At 51.3% G+C, this 18,661-nt stretch overlaps 1 protein-coding gene across 1 annotated transcript in view; it reads left to right on the forward strand.

Annotated features, from left to right (window-relative positions):
- The window catches only part of TBCD (tubulin folding cofactor D), a 176,825-nt gene that overhangs the window by 45,850 nt on the left and 112,314 nt on the right, over positions 1–18,661 (forward strand). The window contains exons 9-13 of the mRNA XM_065897953.1: positions 997–1,129; positions 5,467–5,603; positions 6,242–6,302; positions 7,356–7,430; positions 11,853–11,947. Of these exons, the coding sequence (XP_065754025.1) occupies positions 997–1,129; positions 5,467–5,603; positions 6,242–6,302; positions 7,356–7,430; positions 11,853–11,947 (501 nt within the window). The remainder of the gene's footprint in view (positions 1–996; positions 1,130–5,466; positions 5,604–6,241; positions 6,303–7,355; positions 7,431–11,852; positions 11,948–18,661) is intronic.

Genomic DNA, 18,661 nt, shown 5'->3' on the forward strand with positions numbered 1-18,661 from the left:
CTGCCTGGAACAAGAGAAATTTCTTAGTCTATGTTTTAGAAGATGTATGAATCAGATTTAGGTAGTAGAGTCTATTTCTTGAAGTTTTCATCATGGAACATTTCATACACGTACAGGAAGACTGACTGGTATAGTGACCTCTCATATTTCTATCACAAGCTTCAGGTTTTTAATTCATGGGCACTCCTGTTTCATCCATGCTCCCCCTCACCCACCACCTAGACACCCTATCATTCCACTGGCATCTGTTGACTCTCTTTGGAAACATAACCTTGATGTCATTGTCACATCTGAGAACATGAGCAGTCGCCATTCAGCATCGTCACACGTTGTCCTTGATGGACTCGCACACACAGATCCCAGGTCCTTCTTGAGTTACTGTCAGTTATACCTACGCTGGTCACTGTGCGCCGTTTGGGTCTTTTGGGAAGTTACCCAGATGCCATTTCAACTTGTCTTGAACGCCCCCTCCTTGTCTCACACGAAACATGGTCCTGCGTGCTCTCCTGGCCTCCGCTTCCCCCGATGCCCTCCTCATTGCCCCAGATAGTCTTGCCAGCAGGGGGGCCCGATCACACAGTTTCCCTGCTCGTAGAGACCCCTCCCCGTCCTTGCAGCCTCATGCTTAAGCCTGTCTGCATGGTCCTCACGGCCTGCATGTGCTCCACCCTCCAGGCACGTGCCCGCTCTCTCTGTCCAGGACACTGTTCCCTCTCTGGGTTCCTCTGCGTTCCATCTCCAGATCCGTGGTTCACAGTGAGAGGGTTGGGCAGGTCCGACTCCAGCTGCACTTAGTAAATGACATGGGGTGAAAGGGTCTTTATGAAGCAGAGCTCAAGGGGTCCAGCGTAGATGTGGGCCTTCACACTGACTGGGGTTGGGGGGGCCTGTGGAAGTGTCTGGTTTTGGTGTCGTGCGTGTCAGGTGGGGTTGGTGGGTTTGGGAGATGACACAAACCCTTCCCACCAAACTGAGCAAGATGTGCTGTGTTCACAGCTGCCACCGTTCTCCAGTGCCTGGACAACTGCAGGCTCCGCGACAGCAACCAGACCCTGCTCCGGAAGCTTGGGGTGAAGCTCGTGCAGCGGCTGGGCCTGACCTTCCTGAAGCCCCAGGTGGCCAAGTGGAGGTGAGTGGACTGAGTGGTGACCGCGCGACCAGGGTGTGTCGGGAGGCTGGCGCGGGGTCAGGTGTTTCAGGTGGCTGGACACAGTGGGCTGATTGATGTGTCCTCCTGCTTTCATTTTTTCCCCAGTCTCAGCGGTGTTTCTGATTTTGAAGGGAACACCTTTTCTTTCGGTTATTTTCTGACCCCACATCTTCCAGGTAGAATCTTGAAGTGGAACTGATGACAAGGAAGGCTTGTTTTGCACTCACTCAGAGTGCCTGTCATTCAAGTGTAGGGCAGCCTCACTGGCGGGTCGCACCATAGGGAACGCTCCATTCTGGTCACCTCAGTCTGGGTCATGGGCTCCTTCCTTGAGGTTTACTCAGAAAGGAGAGCTGTCTCTGCCTGTGGATGGAAACGATGTCTTAAGGGTTCTTTTGAAGTAGTGGCTCCCCCGGAAACAGACTGTTTGCTGTGCTGGGGGTGGTACTGCATTTTAGCAGTCTTCAGTTTTATTTCACGTATTCATTTGTGTGGTTTGGGAGGAATTATTTGATTAAGTTTGTCTCCAGTTATAGGAAATTCCAGAGAAGTGTGTTATGTTTTAGTGATGTTTTACTGAAATACCTTTTAGGTGTTCTGTATACAGCTTGTTCTGTAAGTTGTTTATGAGACTAAATGTTAGTGGTTACTTTGCAGATGCTGTGGAAAATTAACATTCTGTGCTGTATTAGGGCTCCCCTGAGAAACAGAACCAATTGGTGTGTGTGTGTAGAGAGACTTATCATAAGGAATTGGCTTATGCTTGTGGAGCTGGCAAGTCCCCACATCTGGCAGGCTTGGAGGCCAGGAGGAGCTGATGTTTCAGCTTGAGTCTGAAGGCAGGAAGTATCCCTCTCACTGGGGGAGAGTGAGCCTGTCTGTGATCCTCAGGCCTTCAATGGATTGGGCAAGGCCCACCACACTGGGGAGAGCAACCTGCTTTACTAAGCCCACAGCTTAAATGTTAATTTCACCCACAATCACAGTCACAGACACAACCAGAATAATGTTTAAGGAAATATCTCGGCACTGTGACCCGGTCAGCTGGACACCTTAAGATGAGCTATCACAAGTACTCCAAGCATTTACGTGGGAAGGAGAGTAATTTAGCACCCCAGTTACTTGGTTCAGCCTGTATCTCTCTGTACACTGAGTGTGATCATTAATGTGGTGGGTTCAGTCTCCCGTCTTGCTCTTTGTTTTCTCTCTCTTCCGTCTTTTTTTCATTTTATCCCCTCTGATACATTTTCTTTTTATCTTTTATTTTTTTTTGCGGTACGCGGGCCTCTCACTGTTGTGGCCTCCCCCGTTGCGGAGCACAGGCTCCAGACGCACAGGCTCAGTGGCCATGGCTCACGGGCCTAGCCGCTCTGCGGCACGTGGGATCTTCCGGGATCGGGGCACGAACCCGTGTCCCCTGCATCGGCAGGCGGACTCTCAACCACTGTGCCACCAGGGAAGCCCCTTTTAATCTTTTAGATTCATTCCCTTTTTGGTTACCTTCCCCTTAGTGACAGGCAGGTAACTGGCTGCAGTGCCCTTCCTGCTGTGTGGGGCGCAGGCCTTCTCAGTTCCCCCCGCTGGGGTGTGGCCCTTGCTCCTGCAGCAGCCGCTCACGTCTCATGCGTGGCCTTTCAGTCCTTCCTGCTGGACCCACACTTCAGTGACTGCCCAGCGTTACTTGCCCTGTGGACTCTGTTTGGCTCTCTTGGCCTCCCAGCTGCTCTCTGATGGCGCGTCTGGGTCTCACACGCCTCACAGCGGCCTGAGGATCCAGGGAGAATTTGGGATGCTGTCTCAGCTCCCCTTCCTTCAGCGTCAATCCCCACTTAGTAGCCATCTCACTAGTCAAGATTTCTTTTTTCTGCGCAGCAGGACGGCGGCTATGCTCGGGCTGTACTTTCCTGTGCTGTGGTTTAGAAAGTGCCTTTGGGAGGAAGCAGAGGGGAAGTTGGGTGCACCTGGGGGCTTCCCTGCTCTGAGGGATTTAGCCATGCCTTGGTTGTCATCTTGTGCCTGCCAGCGGTTGGTATATACACTTTGTCTAGATTTGTGGTTAAGTCAGGAGGGAAAGTCCAGTGGCAGCCTGTCTGGTCCCTGGTTGTTGGACGATATCGAGAACTTTTCCTGTGAGGTAGAGTCCTCGTGGGTCTTCATTGGAGAACAGTAACAGTGTCGACAGTCGTTGCCCAGTGCCTGCTGCTTGCTGGGAGCTTTATGATCTTGACAACAGTCCTGTGGTGCCTGGTGATGTTCTCCGTGGTTCAGTTACCTGTTGCTGCTCTGATTCTGACAACAACTCTGATGTGTGTTCTTTTCCAGACCAACGCCAGGCAGTTGTCGGACACCAGCTGGGTGTCCTACTGTGTAACTCAGTTTTGACTCTGTCTTTGTGGAGACAGCACCAGATCCTACAGGTTAAGGGCTCAGCCCACTAGACTGTCTCCCCCCGCCTCAACACCTCTCCTCCCTCTGCCAACCCCAATTGCAAGTCGAGGTTGTCACCTGTGTTTCTGACAGTCTGGCTACAGGTTGGAGGGTTTGATAATTTGCTAGAGCGGCTCATAGAACTCAGAGGAATATTTTATTTGAGATTACTGGTTTATTATACAAGGCTATAACTCAGGAACGGCTAGGTAGAAGAGATGCAGAGGGCAGGGCCTGGGGAGAGGGCACAAGGCTTCCATGCCCTCTGAGTTCCCCACCCTTCCTGCTCCTCCCTGTGTTCACCAACCTGGAAGCTGTCCTAACCCACTCCTTTTTTTTTTTGGCCCGGCCATGTGGCAAGCGGGATTTTAGTTCCCAGACTAGGATCAAACCTGCGCCCCCTGCAGTGGAAGCTCGGAGTCTTAACCACTGGACTTCCAGGGAAGTCTTCCTTTTGGGTTTTATTGGAGGCTTCATTGCATAGTCATGGTTGATTAAGTCACTGGCCATTGGCAGTTGATTGAACCTCCATCTTGGGAACTGCCCACACCATCCTTGTTTCACAGAATCTGAGGCCTCAAGGCCACAGCTAAACAGTGTCTGAGTTGGCTCTGTCTCTGAAGCCCCAGTTATCTGGAACTGGACTTGGCCTTAGGCTGTGGCCCCCAATAATCGTGCTGTAACTCGACTGGTCACCTTTTATGCCCCAGGCCCTGTCCTGAGATGGGGCTGCCCCAGAGTCAGGCCCAAGCGTGCCTGTCCTGCTTCTAGGACGGGAGGCGTTCTTGGGCCTTTCTCTGCACAGGGCCTGTTCTGAGTGCTTTGTGCACATCCTCCCACCTGGCCTCGTTGCAGCGCTCTGGGTGGGGCCTCATTTTACAGATGGGAACTGAGGCAGGCAGAGGTTCAGGGGCTGAGCTGGCCTGTGCTGCTGGCCCCTTCATGGCGCTGCAGGAGGTGATGCTGGTGGCCTCAGCAGGTGGGGAGGCGGGTGTGGGCGGCAGGAAGTGGTGAGAGCCATTCAGGAGGCAGGATCTGTGGGAGCTGGCATGGACCAGCTGTGGCCCCTGGTGTGGAAGGCGGGCATCTGGCCCGGAGGCAGGGGGTGGGGCTCTGCTCAGGTGGGACCTGGAGGCAGAGCCTGTGGAAGTAAGGCCAAGGCCAGTGGATTCAAACGTGCCCTCCCTGCCATTTCTGTTGGGTGCATTCTTTTTTTAAAAAAATTTTTATTTTTATTTACTTATTTACTTATTTTTGGCTGTGTTGGGTCTTCGTTGCGCCACACCCGCTTTCTCTAGTTGCGGCGAGCGGGGGTTGCTCTTCGTTGCGGTGTGCAGGCTTCTCGTTGCAGTGGCTTCTCTTGTTGTGGAGCACGGGCTCTAGGTACACAGGCTTTAGTGGTTGTAGCTCATGGGCTCTAGAGCGCAGGCTCCAGTAGTTGTGGCTTACGGGCTCTAGAGCACAGGCTCAGTAGTTGTGGCTTAGTTGCTCCGTGGCATGTGGGATCTTCCTGGACCAGGGCTCGAACCCGTGTCCCCTGCATTGGCAGGCGGGTTCTTAACCACTGCGCTACCAGGGAAGCCCTGTTGGGTGCATTCTTGTTGTCACACTTTGTCACCTGCCTTTCTGCTAAGAAAACTTTCTGACACGTGAGGGTTTCTGAGTCATCTAGAAGGTGAATCTATGTTCTGTGGCTCAGATGAGGTTGTTATCTTCCTTGACAATCCATGCTGGTGACAGTTACTGCTCAGTTTCCTTCCTGTCCATCCTGTACCTCTAAAGCACATGGAATTTTCACAGTGACACTGAATTGTTGAGTTCAGTCATCAGGATCTTCTAGCTCCAAGTTGTTGCAGCAGGTCTGAGGTGTGTTTGTTTGCTTCTTGCAGGTACCAGCGTGGCTGCCGCTCCTTGGTTGCGGGCCTGCAGCTGAGTGTCCAGAGTCCTAGAGATCCAGGGATACAGACCGAGACCCCTGACAGCGATGGAGAGGACGACGTCCCCGAGGAGGTGGAGAGCGTGATAGGTGAGTGGGGGCCACCTCATCTCGGCCTGCAGGGGACCTGGCCCTACCTCTGGTCTTTGCAGGGTGGGAGGTGAGGCTGGGGCTGTGTGCATCTGCTGTCTCCCCCGCCCCCCGTTGCGGCCCTAGACCGCCCTGGTCGCAGTGCACCTGTGCACCTCCACAGGCTCCGTCCTGCCTCCGCATCAGGCTCCCTGTGCTGCCATGTGCCCTCCACCAGGGCTTCCACTGACCGGCTTGCAAGGCCTGTACTGCTTGGGAGCCCTCTGTGCGGCCTTTCCTAGAGGCTGAGCATTTCTCAGACCCTGTCCCTAGGAGAGCTGCTCTCTGCAGCCTCTGGCAGAAGCTGTTTTCTCTGGGAAGCCTCCCTCATTGGCCTCTGGCCTTCCTCGCTGGTGCTCTCTGCCCAGTGACTGTTAGGAGCTAAGACAGAAATTGCCCTTAAGTGATGACTTAAAGACACACAGAAGGAAATGTCCTTTTATTGTGATTAGAATTGAGATTCTTCATGTAATTGCCTTTATGGTACTGTTTTGAGTGGTGTGCAGGGTGGGTTACCTTAAAGCTGGGAACTGAGAGCTCATCTAAAACTCTGGGTGGTTCCGTGGGGCTCACAGACCAGCCTTCCTGTGTTCTTCCAGAGCAGCTGCTGGTTGGGCTGAAGGACAAGGACACGATTGTGCGGTGGTCTGCGGCCAAAGGGTAGGTGACTGCACTTGGTCGGGGGGGGCTGGGCTGGGGGCTCACAGCTTATGCCCCAGATGCCTGCAGGTCTACTGAGTCTCCTTAATCATTCAGTACTTCCTGTGGAATTGGAGGGCTACAGACAGCTCCCAGAGTTTTAAAAGGTAGAATGATTTTTTCCTAATTTACATTTACTGCTTTTTGTTCTAATTTTCAAGAAAATCACCGAGGTTGGTCAGTGGCTTCTTCATGTTCTTGCCCTTCTGGCTGGAATGAGCGCGTTTGCTTTTTTTACCTTCAGGTGTTCCTTTCCTTGCTCCTCACGTCCTCACTGCCACGACCCCCACCTCCTGCCTCCACAGCCAGGGGCGGCCCCCCATGTAGAGAGCAGATGCTGCACGGCCTCACTTGATTCCAGAGCCCCCAGGAGGGGCTGGCATCCCCCTCTGCTACGCCTGAGGGAACAGCCAACACAGGCGCCCCGGCACACCCAGTGGGGCCAGGGCGGGTTAGGGGACAGAGTACAAAGGAGATGTTGTGGAGAAAAGGAAAATGGGTGAAGGTGCCCATGGGCCGTCCCCACAGAGGTTACGGGTGTCCTTGCCAATCCACTCACATAGCGAATGCCGGGGAGAGGAGGCTCACACGGGGGCTTTTGGCCAACCTCGGAGCCCAAAGTCTTGTCTGCTTGGAGTACGATGGGCTGGGAGGGTGGGCCTTTCTGGGGTGCCGCTGGCCGGGACCCAGCCTGGGCAGTGACTTGATGGGAGCCGGCCCGGTTGGCATGCAGCATGGGATGGACCTTGGTGGCCTGAGCTGGGAGCCGTTGACTGTCTGAGAAGTGCACCTGCCCTGTGGACTCCCTTTGCCTTGGTCCCCCAGATGCCTGTCCTGTCTCTGTATGTCAGTGTGATGGGCTCCCTGATGGGGCAGGTGGCTTTTATGGAGCAGAATCAGCCTCTTTGCCATCCTCTGGAGAGAAGGACAGTTACTCGGGACATTCCTAGTGTAGCGTGTGCCCTCGACGGGCTGGTGATGCTGACAGATGCTGACGTTGCTTCTGCTTTTCAGAATCGGTAGGTTGGCTGGAAGACTTCCCAAAGAGCTGGCGGATGATGTGGCCGGGTCTGTGCTGGACTGTTTCAGGTATGTGGGGAGATCAGAGGGGTAGATGTGTTTCTGGGTAAGAGCAGTGGCTTTTCTTTCCTTACTTCCTCCTATGTTTTCTTTCAGTTGAGCTAGTTATCAGATTCTCTGAAACCATTTCTTTTCCTTTTGAAGTTAAATTTGAGGACTCTAGTTATTTCTGATATATTTCTTGTGTGTGTGTGTGCCCCTAATACGTCTTTTTTTTTAAAAAATTGGGGTATAGTTGTTTTACAATGTTGTGTTAGTTTCTACTGTACAGTGAAGTGGAGCTCCCTGTGCTATACATTAGTTGTCTATTTTATACATATTAGTATATATGTTAATCCTAATCTCCCAATTCATCCCACCCTGATATACTTCTTTTGTCGGCTTAGGCTCCATTACATTTAAAAACCTTAAGGAGGTCAGTTTTGCGCGTGTCCACACATAGAAACGTATCCTTCAAGGAAACCTGTTTTCATTGGAATGAAACCAGGGCTGCTCTGTCCGAGAGAGTTTTCTGTGATGACGGCCTGTTCTAGATCTGGGGCTGTTGAGATCTTAAAAGAGGCTAGTGTGACTGAGGTCTGAATCCCAAATTTTATTTAATTTCATCAGATTTAAATCTCATAGCCACATGTGCCAGTGGTTGTGCTGCATCCGTCCTCTCCTCTCAGGGGATCCTGGGGACCCTCGGCCTGCCCGAGGTGCAGGTGTGGGAGTTTGAGCCTGGGACCTGCAGGCCAGGGGCAAAGGGCAGAGCCCCGAGCAGCGCAGGTGGGCTGGGGTGCCGCGTTAGTGCAGCTGCTCACCAGGACTCTTGCTCTGCTTGCCCCTTACTTTCAGAAGCAGGTGATTTGAGAATGGGTGTTGTGTTCGGCCCCCATTTGTGGTCCCACCCTTGTCAGCCGGTTGCTTCTCTTCTTGGTGCCCCCGTGCGTGTGAGAGCTGTGCTATTGGTGTTCATGGGCACTCGGGCCTCGGTCACCAAGCCGGCCCACGGGGTCCCAGGGGCGTGGGCTCCTCCTACCCTGGGCCCCGAGCCTGATTGGTGAGGTTTAAGGACTGCAGGAAACAGTTTCACACTACTGTTTTGGAGTAATGTTGCATGTGTGGCCACTGTGTCTTCCTGTGGCAGGAGACACGTGCTGCTTCGCGGGACTCTGCAGAACCGTGGGTCTGCATGATGACTCTGCTGGCTTGTTGTAGAGTGTCTTCCTGGAGTTCTTTTTCGGGGGCTTGCTGATGGGCACGAGATGACACGGGCACCCCACTGGTCCTGGGTGAAGAGGTGTGGGTTCAGGGCAACCAGGGGCGCGGGGGGTTTGGGAGGATGGAGGAGCCAGGGCCTCCGGCCTTTCCTCCCAGCCCCTTCCCCTGGGGTGGCTGTCTGCTTCAAGCGCTTCGCTTTCCTCTTTCCTTCCTTAGAGTGTTTCTGCACAGCACTCTGGCTATTTGAAGCCGTCTTTGTCCAGCCCTTCCTTCTGCTGCTCCTTCTGCAGTCTCCCCTCCCATGCGCTCCTGGGTCCCCTCCCGTCTGGCTCTCAAACCCTGTCACTTCTCTAGCCGCTGTGCCTCTGCCTCAAGGGCTGTGAGCCCTTCACCCCAACGTGTCTCCCCTGAATGCTAGCATCTTTTCTCCCAAAACATGCTTTTCTGGTCAGATGTATGTTCCTTGCTCTCGGCCTGCAACCTTACTCCAGTTTCACTCGTCCTAGTTAATCTCCAAATGCTGCTTTGCCTTTATTTTGTCGTTTTAATGAATTCCTCTGATCTTTGTGTCTGGGTTGTGGAGGGTAGAAATGGTCTCACTGCTCCGGATTCCCAAGGCCAGAAGCCCAACACAACTTTGAGTGAAGGGGCCTGAGTGGGCCCTTGGGGAGGCAGTCTTTCCCTGGACAGGACCTTACACAATGGGCGTGAAACTCCTGATTGCAGAACAGGCCATAGAAAGGAGTCAGCGCAGCCGGGAGAAGCAGGTACCAGCTGGGCTGGGGTGTGAGGTTGGCGGTGGCCGGGCTGGCTGGCGACCCAGCACAGAGGCCGCTCTGGTCTCCTTCCTCCTTTTGTGTCCTCCTGGGGTATGTGGTGAGCTGCCAGCCATTTCTGCAGTGGGTCAGAAATAGGACACTAATTCCTTTACATGTAAGAACACCTGACTCCTGGGACTGTTACCTTGCTCCCTGCCCTGTTTCTGGGCCAGATTATGTGGCTGGGGCCTCCCACTGAGCCCCAGAGGGCCTCCTCAGGCCCTCTGCTCCCCTCCCAGGTCCCGCCCCAGAATGTGCAGGTGCCCTTCAGTACCTGCACTCCCCTACCCCTCCCACCACTTAGAAAACCACGCGTTAGCCCCTCGATGGCCTCAGGACAGGATCCCAGAGATGGTGCCCAGACCCACCAGTCCAGGGTGGGTGCAAGCAGCCTACCCCGGGAGGCCTTGCCGGGTCCTCTGTGTCTGCCATCTGCACTGAGCCCGCGGGTTTCTCCAGTCAGCAGATGGGCCTCAGCCCTGCGGCCTGGGTCCTGGGTGTGCCATGGTGGTGCTGCTGTGGCCGCGGGAGCAGCCCCGTCTCAGCAGGAAATGCTCTTCACGGCTTCTTCCCAGGCTTTTCCTTGAGTTCTAGTGCTGTTTGCAGTTAAAAGTTCAGAAGGAGATGAAGGTGATGGGGTGTCCCCCTCTGCTCTGCACCCTGCACGCACCGTCCCCCTTTCTCCGTGTCCTTCTAGGGACAGTGGGTATGAGGTGGGTGGAAGGATAAGAACGTCTTCTTCGCTCATCCCACGCCCTCCACGCCGCCCCACTCTGCTCTTCCAGATGGTCCTCATTGGGTACCCTTGCCGATGTGAGGCCAGTGGCCCCGAGCCCATCTTGGCCCCCCTCTCTCTCCTGAGCCTGCTGTCTCGGCCCTTCTGTTTGCTGTTGTCTCCACTCCTCTGAGACCCCGGGCCCTCCCATGGTCGTCTGGGGCTTGGCTCTGGGGCAGGAGCTTGCCCTCAGGCACTGGGCGCTCTGGCGGTACTCGGTACTCTGCGTCCTAGTGTCTGTGTCCATCCCCGCTGTGCAGGTTGGCCTTGGAGAGGGTCCATGTCCTCCTGGAGTGGGCAGAGCAGAAGCAGCAGTGCAGGCAGCACACCGTGGTCCTCCTCGGCCGCCTTGGGCCACAGGCATTTTACAGCCTGACGCAAGGTCCTGTACTGTCCACAGCTGTTGACAAGCTACAGTGCACACCCGTTTAGTTGAGAAACGATGGCGTGACTGGCGAGTGTTTTAGTGATAAGTGAGTCATCGTACTGCTGACCTTTTATCAGTTTCTTCCAGATGTTATTAAATCTTTAATGGAAAGCAGAAAGCACTTCTCTCCAACTGAAATCCTGAAGTACACAAAGTGCAATGTTAAATTGTGGAAACGGTCATATAGTCTTTGGGACAGACATTTGATAAACATCTGGAACTTAAGAAAGTTATAATTGGAATTGAGTCACTGGTTGCTGGCGAGGTCCAGGGCAGCTTTTGTGTCTGTCTTGGTCAGCGTGTCTCCGCAGAGCCCAGAGCAGGGCCTGGCATGTGGGAGACACTGCTAAGTGTATTTTGAGTGAAAAGATAAGCCTAGCTTCTATCCTATCTGAGTATTCTTGCGTTTGTTGCCAGCCAGTGATGCAATTTATTTGGTTTTCCTAAACATTTCTTTGCCATCAAATTAATTTATTCAGAATTGGAGAGAGTCCTGTAATTTCTCTGGTTTTTTGGGTGAAGTATATGTCCATGTTTATTTTGGCAGCCAGGCGTGGAAACTCTCAGAACAGTTATTGATGTAAGAAACAGTTGTTGATGTAAGAAAGAGTTATTCTCGCTAGTTATTATGCCAGAGCTGCACCTTTAAACATGAGAGCTTCCAAACCACTTCAGGAATTTTTTATTAAATACGAAATTTTGCTTATGATTTGAGTGGCTTTTCAGTTGTTTATTGAAAGTCTGTTTCAAACAGTACAAAACAAGTTCTGTATATGCTGTTTTATTCTAACTTCCTAATCTCAATATTCATCATTCAAGCCAGCAGGGGCTCCATGAAAAGGGGGTCTCCTTGCCCTTCCTGTGAACATTTTCCTAACCTTCATTTGATGCAGTCACTGTGTTGTGAGCCCAGCATTTCTTGAGTGGCGCAACTGCTTAAACGGCTGAGAGAGCTAGCTGCTCTGGCCCGAAGGTGCAGTGGGCACGTGTGTGGGCTGCTCTCCCTGGGGTGTGTGAGGCTGACCCAGGATATTTACTCATTCTCCGGAGACCTGAACATGGCCGTTATCTTCAGCTGATTTGGAGTACTTTATCTCGTTACTGACCGATATTTTATAAACTCAGGGTTTTAGTGAGGCTTTTGGGTGGACTTTCACTCTGGGCTGTGGGGGGCATTGTGCTGGGTCTCAGGCTCTTTGTGCTTTCAGTTTCCAGGAGACAGACAACGCCTGGCATGGCGGGTGTCTGGCGCTGGCGGAACTGAGCAGACGAGGCCTGTTGCTCCCTTCCCGACTCCCGGACGGTGAGTATGAAGCTCAGTTTTGTGTGGTCAAGACCATTAATGCGTGTCGAGGTGCTTCATCCGGCCCCCTCCCCAGTGTGGCCGGCTGTCAGCACACACCACGCCTCTGCCCTCCCTGACCATCATGAGTGTTGCAGGAGAGAGCCCTCCAGACCTGTGCTCTCAGCTTTCTTTCTTATGTCGGCCTTTCTGATTCCTGATGCCTCTTCTCCCTGCTGTGAAATTTTAATAGCACACGTACACTGTAGGTCTGGATTTGGAGGGCCGCGAGCTGTTGTGATGTCTGAGATTGTCTTGTCCCCCAGAACCAGTTTCATCCTCGTGAGGGTGCTATTGCCCGTTAAGAATGTGTGCACTGCCGCTGTGTTTAGCCCCTGGAGTGACATCATGGTTTTGGGGAACAAGGCTCACGCCAGTGAGGGGATGGGGAGGAAGCTCGGCAGTGGGCCTGAGCAGGGGCACAGTGCGGCTGGTGCAGATAGACCACTGAACTCCAGGCCTGCTCGGGCCCGGCTGCATGGGGGCACTTGGCTGTGGTGGGTGTCCCTGGGAGCGGCCCGCTGTGCCTCTGTGGACAGAAGGGAGGGATGCCTGTGAAGGATGGAGAGGGCCCTGGGCAGGAGTGTGTCACCAAAGACGCCATGTACCCCGAGGGCGACTTCTCTCCGGAACAAGGACGTCTGTGCAAAGAACAGTGCAGCTCAGCAGCTGAGCTGTGGGGGTGTTGCAGGCGCTGGCTGTGTGCTCGGCGTTGTGAAGCGCAAGCAGGGCAGAGGACCCTTGGTTTCCTTGGGCTCCTTCTGCTTATTCTTGTAGCAGCTTTACTGAGATACGATTTTTAAAAAAATATTTGTTTATTTGGTTGTGCTAGGTCTTAGTTGCAGCCCGTGGGCTCCTTAGTTGCGGCTCCAGGCCTCGTTAGTTGTGGCATGTGGGCTCCCCAGTTGTGGCATGCGAACTCTTAGTTGCAGCACGCATGTGGGGTCTAGTTCCCTGATCAGGGATCGAACCTGGGTCCCCTGCATTGGGAGTGCGGAGTCTTACCCACTGCACCGCCAGGGAAATCCCTGAGATATGATTTATATGTCATAAAATTCACCCATTTAAAGTGTTCAGTTCAGTGGTTTATAGTATATTTACAGAGTTGTGCAACCACCATCTTAATCTAATCTCATTTTCCCTCAAAGAAACCCTATACTCAGGAAAAGTCATTCCCCATTTTCCCTCAACACCACCAGCCCTAGACAACCACTGATCTTTTTCTGTCTCTATAACTTTGCCTTTTCTGGACACTTTATGTAAATGGAATCTCCAGTAGTGGGCTTTCTTGTCTGACCTCTTTCGCTTAGTGTAATGTTTATTTTTTTGCGGTACTCGGGCCTCTCACCGCTGTGGCCTCTCCCGTTGCGGAGCACAGGCTCCGGTCGCGCAGGCTCAGTGGCCATGGCCCACGGGCCCAGCTGCTCTGCAGCACATGGGATCCTCCCGCACCGGGACACGAACCCGTGTCCCCTGCATCGGCAGGCAGACTCTCAACCACTGCGCCACCAGGGAAGCCCTAGTGTAATGTTTTTTTTTTTTTTATAAATTTATTTATTCATTTATTTATTTTTGGCTGTGTTGGGTCTTCGTTTCTGCGCGAGGGCTTTCTCCAGTTGTGGCAAGCGGGGGCCACTCTTCATCGCGGTGCGCGGGCCTCTCACTGTCGCGGCCTCTCTTGCTGCGGAGCACAGGCTCCAGACGCGCAGAGCTCAGTATTTGTAGCTCACGGGCCCAGCTGCTCCGTGGCATGTGGGATCTTCCCAGACCAGGGCTTGAACCTGTGTCCCCTGCATTGGCAGGCAGACTCTCAACCACTGCGCCACCAGGGAAGCCCCTAGTGTAATGTTTTTAACATTCATCCCTACTGCACCACGTAGCAGTAGTACTTCATTCCTTTTTATGGCTGAATAATATTCCATTGTATGGATACACATTTGTTTATCCCATCATCGTTGATGGACATTTGGGTTTTCACCTTTGGTGATTATGAATAATGCTGCCCTGAACATTTGTATACAAGTTTTTGTGTGGACATGTGACTTGAGTTCTCTTGGGTATAGACCTATGAGTGGAATTGCTGGATCACATGCTAAATCTGTCTTGAACTTTTTGAGGAACTGCAAACCCTTTTCCAAAATGGTTGCACCACGTTACATTCCTCCAGCTGCGTATGAGGGTTCCAGTTTCCGCACATCCTCTCCAATACTTGTTTTTCTCTGTTTTTTTTTTTTTTTTTTTTTTTGAAAATAGCCATCCTAGTGGGTGTAAAGTGGTATCTTACTGTGGTTTTGATTTGCATCTCCCTGCTGACTAATGGTGTTGAGCATCTTTTCATGTGCTTCTTGGCCATTTGGATATGTTCATTGGCAAAATGTCTATTCACGTCCTTGGCTAATTTAAAAAATTGGGTTATTTGTCTTTTTATTGTTATGAGTTCTTTACAGATATGTCTTTTATCAGATGTATGATTTGTGGATATTTTCTCTCCTCTGTGGTTGTCTTGTCACTTTTCCGATGGTATTGTTTGATGCACTGAAGTTGTAAGTTTTAAGTCTGGTTATCTATCAGTCTTCTCTTCTGTTGCTTGTGCCCCTGGTGTCATGTCTAAGACGTCATTGCCTACCCCAAGGCCACAGAGATGTACTACTGTGCTTTTATTTACTCTTGTTCCATCCTAAGTGACTTACACATTTATTTGTGAAAATAGATGTGTGAGGGTGTGGTGGGTCAAGATGAAGTCTCCACCTGTGTGGTGCCAACTCCAGTTTAACTTGAAGGAGACCAAAGCGCTCTCTCTGCTTTTTATGCCTGAGACCCACTGGCATGTGTGTGTCTGTCGTATCTCATGATGTCAGCAGTGTCCACCGACCACAAGCAGCCAGAATGAGAGTGTATGGTTGTTGTTGTTGTAGATGAAAAGTGTCAAGCTGTGGCCAAAACCCTGAGATGTCACATATATGAGTTGGCCCATGATCTTCACTTGAGTGGCTGGCCGCCTCTTGCCTGTGGTGCCCTCCACATGAGTTGAGCCTCTCTGCAGACCTTTTGCGTGGCCAGTGGGTCGTGGAGCTGTGCTGTCTCCTGCCTGGGAGAGATCATGCAGGCGACAGTGGTCTTGTCCTGGAGTAGGCTCCAGAGGTGATGGGTCTAACACTTACCGTTCATTTTTCTTTACTGTCTTTTCTCCTGCTCCTCAGACTGGATAGTTTGGATTCCCCTGTCTTCAGGTTCTCTGGTCCTTCCTTCTGCCTGCTCAGATCTGCTGTTGTTCTCCTTCCTCAGCTGACTTTTTCATTTCAGTTACTCTGTTTTCAGTTCCGGAATTTCTTTGTGATCTCTATTATAGTCTGTCTCTTTATTGACATTCTGTGTTTTTTCAAACATTGTTCTCTTGTTTCCTTTAGCTCTTGGAGCTTACTTGAGAAAATTGATTTAGGGTATTTGTCTTGTAAGACACTGTCTAGCCTTCCTCAGGGGTGGTTTCTGTCAATTTCTTTTTCTTCTTGTGAATGGACCATAGTTTTCTGTTTCTTCATGTGCCTTGTTATTTTTTGGTTGAAAACTGGAGATTCTGACATTTTATTATGTGATTACTCTGGAAATCAGGTTCTCCTCCCTTGCCAGCAGTTTGCTGCTGTTGCTGTTGAAGACTGTTAGTGGTCTCTTTATTTAGTGACTTTTTCCAGACCTTTTTTTTGCAACCACTGTATTCCCTGTTATGTTTGGTCACTGAAGTCTCTGTTCTGTTATCTTAGCATTTAGCCGGTGACCTAACAGAGGTTTCTTTTTCTTTTTTTCTTATGGCTGCATTGGGTCTTTGTTGCTGTGCGTGGGCTTTCTCTAGTTGCGTTGGGCGGGGGCTACTGTTTATTGCGGTGTGCAGGCTTCTCATTGCGGAGCATGGGCTCTAGGTGCATGCGCTCCGGTAGTTGCGGCACACAGGCTCAGTAGTTGCGGCACGCGGGCCCTAGAGTGCGCAGGCTTCCGTAGATGTGGTATGTGGGCTCAGTAGTTGTGGCTCGTGGGCTTAGTTGCTCTGCGGCATGTGGGATCTCCCCGGACCAGGGATCAAACTTGTGTCACCTGCATTGGCAGGCCGATTGTTAAACACTGTGCCACCAGGGAGGTCCCTAGAGGTTTCTTAAATGCTGAAATTTAGTAGCCTCCTCCTTCACTAAGCACTCCCCTGGTTGTGGCAGGTTTTTGATTAGATTCCAGAGTGCTGAAAAACTTGATTCTCTCTGTTTTTGCCAGCTTACTGGTTGGTTTGGTGGAGGGACCAATTCGTGGCGCTCCCTCCTTGGCTGTATTCTGAGACATCATCCAAAAACTAGCCTCTGAATAGCATTCTAGCGTTAGTCTGGGTACTCTGAGAAGATACAAGGACAGGATGAACTGTGCAGTTATTAGGGAAATGCTGGTAAGGGTGGCAGAGCCACCGTCTGACCCCGAGAGCTGTGGGGCTGGGGTATGGGTGGTGGTGTCCTGGTGGGCTGTGTGGTCTAAGGAAGGGCTTCTGGGGGTGTGGTCCTCAAGCCAAAGTCAGCCTCAGAGACATTCCTGTCTTTCTGGAAGGGGCTGCAAGTTGTGGCTGCCGCACCGCCTCCGTGGTGGAGTGGCTGTGGGGCCTGGGGTCAGCCTGTGCCGGTGGGTGAGTCCTGGCTGTGGCCACAGCCTTCATTTGCAGAGTGCTGACCTCTCTTGTCTCCCGACCAGTCCCTCCCATGGTCCTTTGTGCCTGGGTTCCCTCTCTTCACTGCTCCTGGCCCCTCCTGGCACTTTCCCATTCTCCTGATGATTGTGCACTTTCCTGATTTTTAACCTTTGTGCAGTTTTGAGCTGTTTGGACATTCCAGCCTGTAAGAAAAGTGACAGCCATAATGTGACGTCTGTGGCTTAGTGTGTGGAGTAGGACTTGTGTTTTTCTCTATTAAAATGATTTTCTCCTTGAGTGAAAGTGTGTGTGTGCTTCATTTCATACTCAGCCCTCTCCCGCCCTTGGGAGCGGAGTATTTTGGTCGAAGGTTAAACCAGGGGTAGGGGTAGATGGCTGTGGGCTGCTGGTGAGACTGTTGCAAAGGGGCTTGTTAGTACTTTTGTTTTCTTCAATGTGAATTCAAGGATCCTTTTAGAGGTTATTTTCAGCTTTATTGGGGTATATAGTTCACCTAACATACAGTTGACCTATTTTAAGTATCTAAGTCAATGGCTTTAGTCTATTACACTATTAATTTTTAAAAAACATTTAAAAATATATACGACATAGAAATCTGCCACATTAATGATGTTTAAGTGTACGATTCAGTGGCATAAGCTACATTTACGATGTTGTACAACCATTACTATCACCATCTATTTCCAAAACTTTTCACGTTCCCAAACAGAAACTCTGTCCCCCTTAAACACTAATTCCCCCTTCCCCTCCCCTCAGCACTGATACCCATGAATCTATCTGCCTCTGTGAGTTTGCCTGCTCTGGGGAACCTCATATAAGTGGAATCATGCAAGATTTGTCCTTTGTGTCTGACTTATTTCATTCAGAATTTTTCTTTTAACTTTTGTATTTTTATTTATTTGTTTACTTATTTATTTGGTTGCACTGGGTCTTAGTTGCGGCAGTGCAACTGGGTCCTTAGTTGTGGCTCGTGGGCTCCTTAATTGTGGCATGCGAACTCTTAGTTGCAGCATGCATGTGGGATTTAGTTCCCTGACTAGGGATTGAGCCCGGGCCCCCTGCATTGGGAGCGCAGTCTTTTTTTTTTTTTTTTTTTTTTTTGTGGTATGCAGGCCTCTCACTGTTGTGGCCTCTCCTGTTGCGGAGCACAGGCTCCGGACGCACAGGCTCAGCGGCCATGGCTCACGGGCCCAGCTGCTCTGCGACATGTGGGATCTTCCCGGACCGGGGCACGAACCCACGTCCCCTGCATCGGCAGGCGGACTCTCAACCACTGTGCCAACAGGGAAGTCCCTTACTCAGAATTTCAAGGTTAAATTCATGTTGTAGCTTGTGCCACAACCTCATTCCTTTTTATGGCTGAATAATATTCCTTTGTGTGGATGGACCACCTGTTAGTTATCTGTTCATCTGTCAGTGGATACTTGGGTTATTTCCATTTTTTCACTATTGTGAATAATGCTGCTAATGAACATTGGGTGCACGTATCTGTTTGAATCCCTGTTTTCATTTCTTTTAGGTGTATGCCTAGGAGTGGAATTGCTGGGTTACGCGGTAATTCTGTATTTAACTTTTTGAGGGTTTATCGCTTTTTGTATGTAAAGGTTAGAAACTTCCAGCTCTGAAGTCGGGTTATATGTGAATGGAGAAAGGTACTGTCATTGAAAAACCACCAAGACTGGTTTTTTTTCTTTTTTTTTGTTACAAAGATCTAAGACCCCATTGTGCTTGTAAGGATAGTTACAGAGAGCCTGCATGGTTTCTGCAGCTGTGTGCATGCAGGTGACCTTTTGGAGGAATTGCATTAGGCGGGAGGAGTCCACAGGGCTGAAGGCACACATATGGCTCCACCGTGAACATCTGCAGGCAGTGCTGGGCTCCCGGCCTGTGTGGTTGCAGGAGACCGGACAGTTGTTTACCGTCTCTGGTTCCTCTTCTTGTCACTTAAGATGGTGGCGGACAGTTTTGGGTGAGCTATAAAACAGTGTCCTCAGAAT

This window comes from Phocoena phocoena, chromosome 19 (genome assembly GCF_963924675.1).
Source record: "Phocoena phocoena chromosome 19, mPhoPho1.1, whole genome shotgun sequence".
NCBI lineage: Eukaryota > Metazoa > Chordata > Mammalia > Artiodactyla > Phocoenidae > Phocoena > Phocoena phocoena.